The sequence below is a fragment of the Eubalaena glacialis genome, chromosome 7 (genome assembly GCF_028564815.1).
Source record: "Eubalaena glacialis isolate mEubGla1 chromosome 7, mEubGla1.1.hap2.+ XY, whole genome shotgun sequence".
NCBI classification, from domain to species: Eukaryota; Metazoa; Chordata; class Mammalia; order Artiodactyla; family Balaenidae; genus Eubalaena; species Eubalaena glacialis.
This window is the reverse complement of record NC_083722.1, coordinates 29,868,812-29,882,963: the sequence shown is the minus strand read 5'-3', so window position 1 is coordinate 29,882,963 and position 14,152 is coordinate 29,868,812. Positions and strand designations below refer to the sequence as shown.

At 36.5% G+C, this 14,152-nt stretch overlaps 1 protein-coding gene and 1 non-coding gene across 3 annotated transcripts in view; one reads left to right on the top strand and one right to left on the bottom strand.

The window, feature by feature from the left end:
• LOC133094450 (24-hydroxycholesterol 7-alpha-hydroxylase) overlaps positions 1 to 14,152 on the bottom strand; it is a 67,675-nt gene that overhangs the window by 27,766 nt on the left and 25,757 nt on the right. For both annotated transcript variants that reach the window (XM_061195016.1, XM_061195017.1), the window contains one exon: positions 13,108 to 13,198. In XM_061195016.1, the coding sequence (XP_061050999.1) occupies positions 13,108 to 13,198 (91 nt within the window). The remainder of the gene's footprint in view (positions 1 to 13,107; positions 13,199 to 14,152) is intronic.
• LOC133095871 (U6 spliceosomal RNA) lies at positions 10,202 to 10,308 on the top strand. Its single transcript, XR_009701726.1, has one exon. It is a non-coding gene; the product is annotated as a U6 spliceosomal RNA (small nuclear RNA).

The following is a 14,152-nucleotide window of genomic DNA, read 5'->3' as shown; positions in this document are numbered from 1 at the left end:
GGCCCTTGCCGAATGGACATTACAAATAAATTAGCAGTAACCTACAATTCAGATTCTAAATCTTACTTTAAAAAAGGTTTTTCTCTTTAAAAATCTATTTAGAGCATCTACATTAGACAAATTCACCAAACAATCCCTCTACTTATTTTTTGTATTTTACTTTACTGAAGCTAGAGGATACAGAAAATAAATATTTCTCTAATTGATCAAGGATAAATGACTACCACGGGTCAGATTTTGTGTTTGAAATCAGATCTGTGTGACTCCAAAGTGACCAACCTATTATGAGACAGGCATAATTCTGGCCTTGAAAAAGTTTGGACTCTGGTAATAGTGAAGTTTCTGACCTTCTTTTGGCGAAAAAGTTTTTTATGAATTATTCTTAGGAGACTAATTGAATTATAAAGTGCAAAAAAAAGTTTTGTATTATACAATAAAGAAACAAAAGCTTGTTCTGAGTTGAAAACAAAATCTATTATGACCTACAAATGTAGAAGAGATGTAGACTACACTTGGAAAATAAATGTTTTGAAAAAATATTTTTAGTTTCTCAAGTCCCAGTGTGATGTAGGAAAAATAAGGTAGTATTCTCAGACTAGACAAAGAAAAAGATGCTGTTTTCAAACAACATCTTTAGGTTAAAGACCTTTCTTATTATAACTCTTAGAAATGGCTCTGTACCCATACTGTACATATTTCAATGCACATCTGTGGTTTGTTCTTCCAGTGTTTTGACTCTAAAATTAGAAGGCTCCACTTGGAAGAATGCCAAGGTAATCATCAAAAGGGCTAGGGCCTAATGGAGATGGGGACCAGTACAAAAGGCAGGCAGGGAAGAAACTATGGGTGATTTGGGGAAAAATTCAGAAGCCATCTGTTTAATTCTTGGCACAAATGCAATAAAAGTCAAACCAAATCATAGGATATTTGAAACCAAATAAAAGGATGAGTCTTGAGTTCAGAAATAGCAAAGAATGTTTCGAAAATATTCTGTATAGTTTTGGGTTTCCGCAGGCATGATGACAAGCATGTTAGAACACAGTAACTGTAATTTATATTTGTTAAGGATATATAATAGATTAAAATTCTACTACTTCAACCATTTATTCACTCAATATATATTTGCTTCATATCTGTTACATGTTAGCCCAAGCATAGGTGCTGTAAGAGATAGGAAGAGAATAATACTAATTTATTGACCATCTAATGTCACCAATATGTTGGACCACTTCATTTATTCCTCATCACAATCTGCCAGCCATCAAGTTATCATGTGTCCAAGGAGAAGCTTGAAAGTGTCAGAGCAGCCTTCAAACCTATGTCTGTCTACACTAAAAGCCCTTACCCTTGCTCCCTGGGTCCCAGTGCCTCCCCTGAGAGGAGAAACGAATAAGAAAGACACAGTCACTGTTTTAAAGGAGCTTGGACATAAGGACACAAAATAATATCTGGATACAAATAACTATAATATAAGTTTCATAAGAGAGGATTTGAGTCTCAATGGCATTCATCGCTTCTTGCCTAGGGCTGGAGTTTCAGCTAAGCCTGGAAGGATGAGTAGCACTCACCCAGGCAGAGAGAAAAGTAACTTAAATTCCAAAATTAATTATAAAAATATGATTTCTTGGACCTAAAAATAAAAGGAACATGAATCAAACAGGATCACTAAAGAAGGTCCTTTGTTGAGAGATGACTCCTCTGTCTCCTTCATATTTCAAGCTCCCTCCCCTTCACACACACACACACACACACACACATTTATTCAATAAATAAATACATAAAATACAAAAATTCTGTTCCTATAGTCCTGAAGTAACATTATATCAAGATTTAACTAATCATTTTGGGAAAATAACCCATATTTTGAGGAAAAAAGGAGAATGACAGGCATTTGCCGAGTCATTCATACCTTTTGAGACATAATTCTGAGGAGATTGAATCAGAAGGTGGGGATGAATACTGAGGAGGCCCTGTGCTTCCCCACAAATGAAAGACAGGTGTATATCTACCAAGGGACACACAGAGAAGTGAAGCAAAGAATATACTCCACGGAAATTTAATGAGTGCATCCCTACACATTCTACCACCTCTTTCTTTACTTTTGAAAGCAGGGATTCTCAGTTCTGTTTGCTGTTCTATACTGTGAGGTTGTCTTCCTTCACAGACGTTGTCTTTCATATTCACAGAACAGCTTATTTAAAATGTTTAAAATTAAGGTGTGTGCAAAAGGTCATAGTACACATGAAGGACAGTGAACTGGGATAAAAAATGCATGAGATAAAGGTTGAAAAATAAAGAATCTGATGTAATAACCCTAAGCAATGATTCCTACCAAAATTTGGTCATGAAATTTGCTTCCCAAATTTTATAATAATTTTGCTAAAATGCAATATCAAATAACAAAAGTTGGTGTTTATACTGTTATTTGGGGAAATGATGTAACAGCTTTGAAAAAATCCAGCATTTCTATGATTTCTCTTAAAAAGCAATGAAGCAGACATCAATTGCTGACAGAGAATAACAGTAGGAAACTAGTTTTCTGGCATATTTTCTCAAGCAGAGACCTCAAGATAAGCTCCTGAAAAAAAAAAAGTCAGTTTTTAAAGAACAGAGACAAAGCTAAAGAGAAATAGTAAATAAAGAATTTACAATATTCCAGAGGAATATAAAAGAAGTATCTTACATCCTTTCCTTCATTTCAGGAATTAAAAAAATTTTGAATATGATAAGTAATGTTCAAATATTCAATTAAAAAAATTATATCTCTATTCCAGGGATATTTTCATATATTTACAAAACTGCTGTTTTCTTCTAAGAAGAAACCTACATTCACTGGAAAAGGTTAGCATATCTCAGAAAGAGTAAGAAAGGATAAAATGTCCTGAAGTAGATAATATCATTTACAATACATTTTATATGTCCAATGATCCTACAACAGTTATTTATAGGCAATTAGAATGTACTGGTTACAAATTTCTGGAAATTTTTAGTGAGATGAAAATTAGTTTGGTGACTTGTCTCCCAAAAGGAGACAGCAATAAACCCCTTTCTGCAATGTGAAATATGAAAATGTGAAAAGAAATATTGTGAAACTTAAATGTGAAAAGAAATATTGTGAAACTTTTAAGATTCTCTCTAAATGTGAAAGAAATGTGAAAAGAAATATTGTGAAACTTTTAAATGTGAAAAAGAAATATTGTGAAACTTTTAAGATTCTCTCTTTGTCTTTAACTTTTGACATTTTAATTATAATGTGTCTTGGCGTGGGTGTCTTTGGTTCATCTTGTTTGGAACTCTCTGTGCTTCCTGGACTTGTCTGTCTGTTCCCTTCACCAGGTTAGGGAAGTTTTCAGCCATTATTTCTTCAAATAGGTTTTCTGTCCCTTTCTCTCTCTCTTCTCCTCTGTGACCCCTATAATGTAAATGTTAGTATGCTTGTAGTTGTCCCAGAGATCTCTTAAACTATCCTCATTGGTTTTCATTCCTTTTTTCTTTTTGCTGTTCTGATTGGGTGATTTCCACTACCCTGTCTTCCAGATTGCTGATCCGTTCTTCTGCATCCTCTAATCTGCTGCTGATTCCCTCTAGTGTATGTTCTATTTCAGTTATTGTATTCTTCAGTTCTGACTGGGTCTTTTTTCATATCTTCTATTTGCCTTTTCAAGTTTTCACTGAGTTCATCCATTCTTCTCCCAACTTCGGTGAACATTTTTATGACTATAATTTTGAACTCTTTATCTGGTAAGTTGCTATCTTTGTTTCATTTAGTTCTTTTTCTGAGGTTTTTATCTTTTTCTTTTGTTTGGAAGATATTCCTTTATCTTTTCATTTGCCTAACCCTCTGTGTCTGTTTCTATGCATTAAGTAGATCAGCTATATCTCCTGTTCTTGAAACAGCAGGCTTATGTATAAGGTGTCCTGTGGGGCACAGGGGTGTAATCCCTCTTGGCCACTAGAGCCAGGTGCTCCTGGGATGTCCCACATGTGTGCTGTGTGCATCCTCCTGTGTGGTTGGATTGCAATTGTGCCCTGGCTGGCTGTGTGGCTCTGCTGTGACTGCTGTGGGTTCATGGCACGCAGGGTGCCCCCCGCCCCCCAGAGGTGGAGCCACTTTGTACAGTTGCCGGGGCCAGCTGAGGCCACCTGCCAGGTGGGGCAGGGGCCGCTTTGAAGGGGCTGACTGGGGAGGGTGGGATGGGCAGGGTGGGTCCTCAGGAGAACGCTGGTGTGGGGCACATGGTGTTAGCTAGTTGATGGAGAGTGACAGAAATGTTGCCTGCCAGTACTGGGCCAGATGGTGGAAGGAGAGGTAAAAAAAAAAAAAAAAAAAAATGGCATTGGCCAGTGCCTTCAACCCTGGAGAAAATTCCACCAGATCCCTACACCCCCAGCACTCACCCCCAAATTGTTCAGGGAACCTCCTGCAGCATATGACCCAGGTACCCCTCACATTCTCCTGTCTCTGTGCTGGTACTCAGAGTAAGTGAGTTTGTGTGTGCACCCTCTAAGAGCAGAGTCTCGGTTTCCCATAGTCCTCCAGCTCTCCCAAATGTAAACCCCACTGGTCTTCAAAGCCAGATGTTATGGGAGCTCATCTTCCCTTGCAGGTCCCCAAGCTGAGGATCCCCATATGGGCTTGGACCCCCTCACCGTGTAGCGGGCACCTCCGCAGTTGTGATATCCCTCCCACATGTGGGTCACACACTGGGGGTATGGGTTCTGTCTAGACTGCATCTTTGACCCTCCTACCCACCTTGACATGGCATTCTGTTTACGTTCTTAGTTGTAGAAAATCTGTTCTGCTAGTCTTCAGGTCATTCTCAGAGATAATCATTCTACTTGTAGTTGTGGTTTTGGTATGTCCATGGGAGGAGGTGAGCTCAGGATCTTCCTACTCTGCCATATTAATCTGGAACCCCTAAATATTTCTTTGATAGAGAAAAAAGGTGTACTCTTTGGGTTTTATTCCTTATAAAATACTAACTTCCTTTATTACTATGCATGTCCATTACTGTACACATCCACTACTGAACATGTTCTGTGAGACAAAATTCTGTAAGAAAGATATTAAGTTAAATTTATTTTTAAAAAAATCAAGAGAAAGAAGATGAGGATAGATGAAAGATTATGAAGTATATGCTAGGCTGTGGAGTTACATGCTTTTTAGTTCACTGCTGTTCCCTATAAACTGACTATAAATATAGTCTCCCAAATGACTGCAGGCTTCTAGAATATTAACTCATTGCAAATGATGACAGTTTAGAAACTTTTGCCTCAAGAATATGAAACAAAATAGAAAAGCGACATTTTTCCTGTCATTTTTTTTTTGCCTTTGAAAGAAAAGATTCTGAATTTGCTTTTTTTGGCAAAAGGTAAGCAAATAAGGGCCATGATGATCAATTATTTGTCCTGTGCCAGTCGTGTACTCTTTTGTTATAGCAACTTATATAATAAGTTTTAATATCTGGTAGGGCAAATATGGCCTTACCAATTTACACTTCGATTAATCTTGATTTCTAATCACACTTATTCTTCAAAAAAATATTTAAGTCATTTTGTTAATTTCCTCCCCACCAAAACCATTGGAATTCTCCTTATAATTAATTAAATATATATTAATTTGAAAGTGGTTGGCATTTTCATGATATTAAGCCTTCCCGTGTAGGAACATGATATGCGTTTTTCTTTATTTAGATTGTTTTTTTTAAAAAATATGTATATTTTTAAATGCTATATTTTCCTCCCTCTAGGTCCTGCTCTCAACCAATGTCCTTATGTAAGAGAAATACCAGTTAAATAAACAGGAAGGACAGATGGAAAGTGGAAAGGAAGACTTAAAAACAGCTTAAGGTATTTGTGGTGGATACAGACTGGGAAAAGCAGAGAATAAGCCTAGAGACTGTCCATGGACAGTGAATATGGGCATTAGGGCTTTAGGGGCTGTAGCTGGAGCCTGGCAGGTCGCAGCTCCTTCAAATCTCCCTCTCTAGTCACCAGCTTCTTCCAAACACCTCAGTCATTTCTGAGCTTCTAGCTCTGGTTCTTCGGACTCTTTTCCAGGGGTGGCTATGACTTTTTGGCATCTGAAGGATTTAGGATGGATTTTGATTATCAAAGACATATATTCCTATTGTTGGGAAAAGCAGGTCTCATGCTCAGTCTTTCAGCCCCAACTCAGCTGCGGAAGGGTGGGCCTTGGGCCTGGAACACTTCCTCACCAAGAGACAAAGGGCCCACACAGCCTCTACACAGCCTGTGCCAGGTGCATCACCTTGTGTGGGAATATCTCTCCTTGTTTCAGGGGCAGAGAGTACTCTTCTGTCTCTGCTTAAAGTATGTGCAGAATACGGCACCTGTCCAGCCCCACTGTTACATCTGCCCTCCGAGGGAATGGGACAGGGTTCCTTCCACTGCGGTGTGAGAGGGGTGCGCGGTGGCCAATTTCCCTGCGTCGCCCACAGGGAGAGAGACATCCTGGTGATGGGGGACTGACACCCACTCCTGAAGCTGATCTTGCTCTCTTTCTTCTCTGTGTGAGTTTAGCACTGTTGCATCCAGTGCCTGACAGCATTGTGTTTTCCTTGGCAACTTTGATAGCAAGATGCAGTGAGCAGAAGTGTTTAGAGTCCTCCCCTGGGATCGATAACCAGTGCACGGCACTCTGCTTGACACCTATTGAAAATTATAAGCAGTAACCTTTCGGAGGTAGACTCTGATCAGCAGCTTCAGTCTGATGTTCATAACTACAGACCAAGAATGAAAGAGGCGGCTATAACAATGCATTGAGAACGATACTAAGGACTACAATAGTGCTCAGAACAGGTTATTAAGATGGATGGAAGACAGAGTCAAGAATCAAAAGACTGACCCTCCCCACCCTTTCTTCCATCTGTCAACGCACATACAAAAATATACCAAATCCCATTCAACCATTTAGAGAAAAGATTAATGCCACTATACCAACACAACCAAATAAGATACTCCTCTAAAAAAATAGTACCCTATGTTATTTGCAGAAATATTTCTTTCATATATTAAAAAGAGATTATCAGTTTCTCTACTACTAGAATATAAAATGAAGCCTGCTTCATAATTATGATGGTTTTTTCAAGGAATAAAGGACATAGTCCAATTTATGATAAATAAAAGGTAGAGATATTGATGAAAAAAGACAACAATGGGTAAACAATAACAGGTAAAATCAATTTTGATCTAGAAATACCCTATCTTTATAAACTCTGCATAATAATTCCAAATTTTTGGATTGTGTTCTCTGGAGAGATGTCGACCTGGTTTGAATACTTTTATCTCATTATTTTCTGAAGAGGGAAAAAGATTATCCAAATGCCTGAAAAATTCTCCAACAGAACACTCAAGAGAAAAGAACTGTGTCTGAATGAAAAATGTAGAGAACAAACAAAGCAGATTAACTGTGCTACACTGGGGTGAGATAGTGAAAGACTTAATAAAATGAGAACTGCCAGAGTAGGACCGATCTCTAAGCTTGTAAATAATCTATAGCTATCGGAGGTATCTCTTTCCACCTACTGAAGCTAGGCAATAAATGAAGACAGAATGACTTCACATAAAATCTCCTGGGTTACGGTGTCACAAGACACACTTCAAGTATTATAGGCAGAAAATAATGGAAGGAATGTAGCGTCCTGGGAAACCTCTCATGGGCCAGATATCAACCATGCAAGTTTCACCCATGTCTTTGTGCCCGATTAGTGGATTGGAAAGTAACCAGTTGTGAGCTCCAAAATGACACCATTTTGGTCATTAAGGCCAAGGGGAAAAGAAGACAAGAAAGTTATATATTTGGAGTGGGTTTCTGATGAAATCTCCTGCATTTATAAACACTTTCTTAGGTAATCTACATATATTCTCCAAGGTCAATGGATGAGAAGAAAAGCTCTGGCATAATTTAATGTTTTCTGAGTTTATTCCAGGATTTTTAAAAGCTGGGCTAGCAGAGGAAAATGAGGCTATGTAAGAAATTTCCTGTATCATATGCCAGAGCCTCCAAAATCTCCAAATTAGGTTCATATTGTCCAGCTAGCAGTGGGAATGGAGAGAATTTTTTTAAATAAAATAACTTTTCTCCATTCATAACTCCATTGTAGTGGCCTTGGCTCTGCTACTGATCTCTTTCTTCAATATTTTGGTCGATATGTGGCATAAGGGCCAAGACTCTATCACAGACACAACTTTGGCTATCAGCCATTGAGCCCTGGCAGGCTGCAGAGGGGTAACAAGAGTGAGCTTCTTCAGTTAGCTGGAGGGACTCAGGTCTTTAATATGCCATGATGGAACCTCCAAGGATGTTGCTGTGGGTTATCTAGATGGTATTGGGACACATCCAAGTGGATAAAAGTTGAATACGTTATAACATGGGTAAGAGGTGACTACAGAGAAGATTTCAAGAATAAATGAGAATGTTTAAATGCAACGAAGTAAAACTGATGAACTAATTTAAATAATGCAAACAACATGGAATTTGCCTAGAATATCATCATAGGATCTGAGCCTCATTTATCACTCTGATAGTTTTTATGCTTGTTTATAATTATGAGCAGAGACAGAATCTTTTCTCACCAGTGCATGGTGAGTGTAGCCATTAAGTTAGTGTCCAGGTAATAGCATCTGGTCACTTGACAGTGTTGGTCTGTCCCCAGGCGGGAGTGCTGCTAAATCAGAACACAGTGGTGTCAAGAAAAGTTATTGGTTGGCTCTGAGTAAATTTTCTCTTTTATCCAAAATCACACAATTAGTGAGTGACAGGATTGAAAGTCATGAATCAAATTTCTGACTTTTATCCAATGAAAATTTTGTAGTGTGTCTTTTATGATCCACAAATCATGATTTGATGTAAGATAGGAATCGTTTCTATGCAGGTGCATTTCTGTTAACTAACCAGATTCCTTGTAAATTAACAGAAAAAAATTTACTAATTTTCCCCTTAAATAAATGTGCAATAAAACTGAATGGCCACTAAAAAACAAAAACAATACACACATGCAAAAAAAACAACACAAAAACAAACAAGTGTGCTGTATATGCTACCCTAAATTAACACAAGAAGGTGAAAAGGGCCAAATGCAACCAGTTAAAACATTTTAATGCATTTTTATTTGTTTTTGTTTGTTTTGAAGTTCGAATGACCTTCTGCTGGTGGGCAGATACTCACAGTGGGAATCCTAAATTAGAAAAGAAAATTGCTTGAAAACACAGTCTAAATAGGACCCAAATGTTAATGCCTGCGAGAATTCTGTGAGAACACAGTGAGGCCACACCTGCAGTCTCTAACTCAAACCAGCTCCTCCTCTAGATATGTGCTTTCTAACGCCTAACCATCTTCAAGTCCTTGCTCAATATCACCTTTCCAGGAAGGCCAACTCTGATCCAATGATTTAAAGCTACCACTTTCCCCCCATTTCTGGCACCCTTGATCCTCCCTAACCTGCTCTGTTTTCTTTTTCACATAGCATTTATCAACATCAAATATTTTTGGAGTTTATTTATGTAAACAAACAAACAAGCAAGAACAACAAGCAGCAATAATAAGAAACCCTGAGCAGAGAGGAGAATCTGATTTCCAGAATTACCACATTACATTATTTTAAATGTCCAGTTTTAAATTGGACAAAATTTAAAAATTGTAAGACACATGACAAAAAATATGACATACAACAAGAACATATAGACCACACAGGGAAAAAAGCCCTCAATAGAAATTATCCCTGAAGAAACTCAGATATTGGATTTACTAAAGAAACACTTATAAATCAGATATTTTAAATATATTCACAGAATTAATCATGTCTAAAGAACTAAATAGAGACTATTGATAAGGAGATAGAAATTATAAATAATAAAGATTGGAACAGAAATAAATGAAATAGAGAATAGAAAATCAATAGTGAAAATAAGATCAAACAAATCAATAAAATCAACAGTTAGTTCTTTGAAAACAAAATTGACAACCCGTTAGCTACACTGACCAAGAGAAAAAGAAAGAGGAAATAAATTACTAAACTTAAGAATGAGGGAGATGTTTTCCTAGTGAGCTTACAGAAATAAAGAAGATTATGGGGAAAGCTATGAACAGTTGTATGCCAACAAGTTAAATAACCTACATGAAATGGATAAACTCCTAAAAAGACACAAACTCCAAAACTGACTCAAGAAGAAATATATAGTTCTCACTTTGGCAGCACACATACTAAAATTGCAAAGATACAGGGAAGATTAACATGGCCCCTGTGCAAGGATGACACTATAATTTGTGAAGCATTCCATATTTTTCTGGTGATGTAATGTACAGCATTGTGACTATAGTTAATAATACTGTATTATATATTTGAAAGTTGGTAAGATAGTAGATCTTAAAAGTTCTCATCACAAGAAAAAAATTGTAACTATGTGTGGTGATGGATGTTAACTAAATTTATTGTGGTAACCATTTCACAAATATATACACATATCAAATCATTATGTTGTACATCCAACATAGAATAGGATATTATATGTCAATTATATCTCAATTTAAAAAAAGAAGAAATAGATAATCTGGACAGACCTGTAACAAGTGGAGAGATTGAATTAATCAAAAACTTCTCAAAAAAGAAAATTTCCGGACCAGATCACTTCACTGGTGAATTCTACCATATGGTTACAGAAGAACTAACATCAATCCTTCACAAACTCTTCCAAAAAATAAAAGAGGAGGGAAATACTTCTGAAGTCATTTTATAAAGTCAAAATTATTCTGATACCAAAACCAGACAAAGATATCACAAGAAAGAAAACTATAAATCAATATGTCTTATTAATATAGATGCAAAATTCCTCAACAAAGTACTAACAAACTGAATCTAGCAACATATATAAAGTCATGTTTTATATGAATTATACACCATAACTAAAAATTTATCTCAGGAATGCAAGGGGGTTCAACATCTGAAAATCAACTAACCTAAAACACCAACATACAAAATATAACATTATACTAAGTGAAAGAAGCCAGATACAAAAGACCAAGTATTCAACAGCAGCTTTTATCCTCAGACTTATTTTATAAGGACGTTGGGCAAAGTGTCCGGGATGGGCTCTAGCGGTGAGTATTGAGGCTAGAGAGTTGCTGAGTTAGAAATTCACTAAAAACATCTTCAAAGAAGGAAAAGGTAATCTTGTAATAGAAAAGAGCATAAGAGGGACTTCCCTGGTGGTCCAGTTATTAAGACTCTGCGCTCCCAATGCAGAGGCGCGCTCCCAATGCAGAGGGCCCAGGTTCAATTCCTGGTCAGGGAACTAGATCCTGCATGCTGGAACTAAGACCTGGTGCAGCCAAATAAATTAACTTTTTTAAAAAAAAGAAAAGAAAAGAGCAAAAGAAAGAAAAGAAAAGAGCAAAAGAATGGGAGAAATGCCATACTCAGTCCGATTCTTATTTCATGCACTTTAATGTCCTTCCTTTGACAGGATCCTTTGTATGGGCACATGGATATCTCCCTTGATATCAACCTCCAAAGATCTGTGGCATTCACTCACAATATCTAAATTCTTGAGCTGCTACATCTTATGCTTGAATTGATCTGAACTGCTTCTGTATAAGCATGGCAAAAATGTTTGATCTTTTATAAACTGAAAGCACTGATATAGTATAGCTAGTACACCAGTACTACTACTTGAAGGAGAATTTTTCTGTCAGAGGAGAACAATAGGTTCTAAAAATAAACAAGAATATAGAAAAAGGGGAAAGGTTTTGTCTTTCTCCACTAGAACTGTGTTCAAGAGTTCAACATTCAAGCACACTAGAAATTTCAATTAATGTAAGCCTTCTGTTGTGGCCTTTGGGTCAGATAGGCTCCCCATATTATCCCAACCATCCCCATCACTACCTTTTTATTTCTTAAAGACCAGGAATTTGGAGAACCCTATGTCAGGAGCAGACTCTGGTAAGATAGAGCATGTGATGATCAAGAACACATTCCCTTTGTCATTTGTAGACACGCAGGCAGGCAGATTTCCATTAGCTTTGTAGATGTAAGCTCCATAAAGGCAAGTCATCTTCTATTACATCCACCAGTGTATCTCCAGAATCTAACTTGTTAGCACTGTTGGTACTCAATGATTCTAATACTCACCATTTCTGTGAAATACGACCTAGCATCTGGTGATTCACACTCAACGCTCAGAGACAGTATGGCTTCAATATCCATGTTGGCCAAGCCAATTTGATTTTTGGTTTAATTCAATAAGAAGCAGTCAAAATAAATTTAAAAATCCAATAAAATACGTTCAGCAATCACGACGGAAAGGAGGGCTAATTGTTGATTGGCATCACAGTCTTTTGTCTTACTATTATATTGTGTTCTTCCAAGAAAACCAAGTCATTTATTATTTTTTTACATCAGAATACATAATTTGACATATTAAAGGGTTTTTTAAAAAAAATCTACTCCCAAACAGGTCAATTTATGCTGAATAAACTAGTGGAAACTTCTCCATTCAAGCTTATTTCTGCTTTTTAAAACTGACGATAATTGATGAGCCCAAATCTGAACCAAAAAGGGCAAGGTAGCAATCTCTACCTGCAGTTCTAACCCACTAAACCTCTAAAAACTGTAACTTGGAAAATAATTCCTTTGGTGGTGTAGCCTTACCTGACAACCATATCCCATTAATACTGTTAAGCAATACATGGAATATGCACTATATTACTTTTATAAAATCTGGAAAACCCTGAATTCCAAAACTATGGACTTGTAGTTCAATTGAGGCAAGGGGCTAAGAGATTAGAAGAAAAACCCTGTGCATTATACACTTATGTTTAAATAGGGAATTTAGGCAAGTCACGATCTCTGTTTCATCATTTGGAAAATAAGGGAGTTGGTCCAGGTGACTTCTAAAATCCTTGACAGTAATTAAATTCTAGGATTCTACCTGATCGATTTATATCCTGAAGCACATAACAAATTACGTTCAATTTGGACTATTTTGAAATTCTATTAAATTATGGGCATTTAACTTTGCCCATAATGTGTGACAAGTACACATTATTAGATATCTCTTCAATTATGCAATTTAATTCAGTTTTAGTACCTGCTGTGCCAAACACAGATGATATGCCTTCCATAATGGTCCTGTGGATATTGGGATGAGAGAGGACAAATGCAAATGTCCAAAATGCAACCTTAAAAAGAAAAACATATGTCAAAACATACAACCTTCTTTGAACGTGAACAAAAGCATACATAGTATTAGCCACAAACATTTAAAAGAAACAAGGAGATATTTAAACTAAACTTAAAAGCATGTTAGTAAAGAGTATCTTTGAAAACAACTAGATTTTATGAACAAAAGAGATGTTAGATACCTCTAAGGGGTCAAATTTATGATTTTATTCTGCCACTACAGTTTCACAATATTGTTTATATAGGGTAAACTATTTTCACTACAAAAAAATGGGAAAAGCAGGGTGTTTTATTGTACTAATATACAACATAAAATATTATATAGGCACATATTAGAAATTTAGGAGCAACAAATTATGACACTTAAGAATGTTAGTCCAAAACAAAGGCATTTTTCAAGATTTAATTTCCTTGAAATACAAATAAATTAGCAAATCATATACTCTGCAAATGAAACATGGTAATTTTAAATAAGCCCCAGAAACTATACCTAAAATCTTGTCAACCAAATTATGAGAGTACTTATATCAAAACTAGGGTCCTTTCATACCCTATTGAAAAAGGGTGCTTGTAAGTTTATAGGGTATTACTGGATATAGTATGTTTGCAAGTTCTCACTCTAGACCAAACAAAATTATTTCACATCTTTCCTCATTGTGGTATTATAAGATAAAATTACACTGCTAAACATCAAAGACATACAGATGGCTAACAGGTACATGAAGAGATGCTCAATATCTCTAATTACTTGACAAATGCAAATCAAAACCACAATGAAGTATCACCTCACACCTGTCAGAATGGCTATCATCAAAAAGTCTACAGATTACAAATGTTGGTGAGGATGTGGAGAAAACGGAACTCTTGTACACTGTTGCTGGGAATGTAAATTGGTGCAGCCACTATGGAAAACATTACGGAGGTTCCTTAAAAAACTAAAAATAGAACTACCA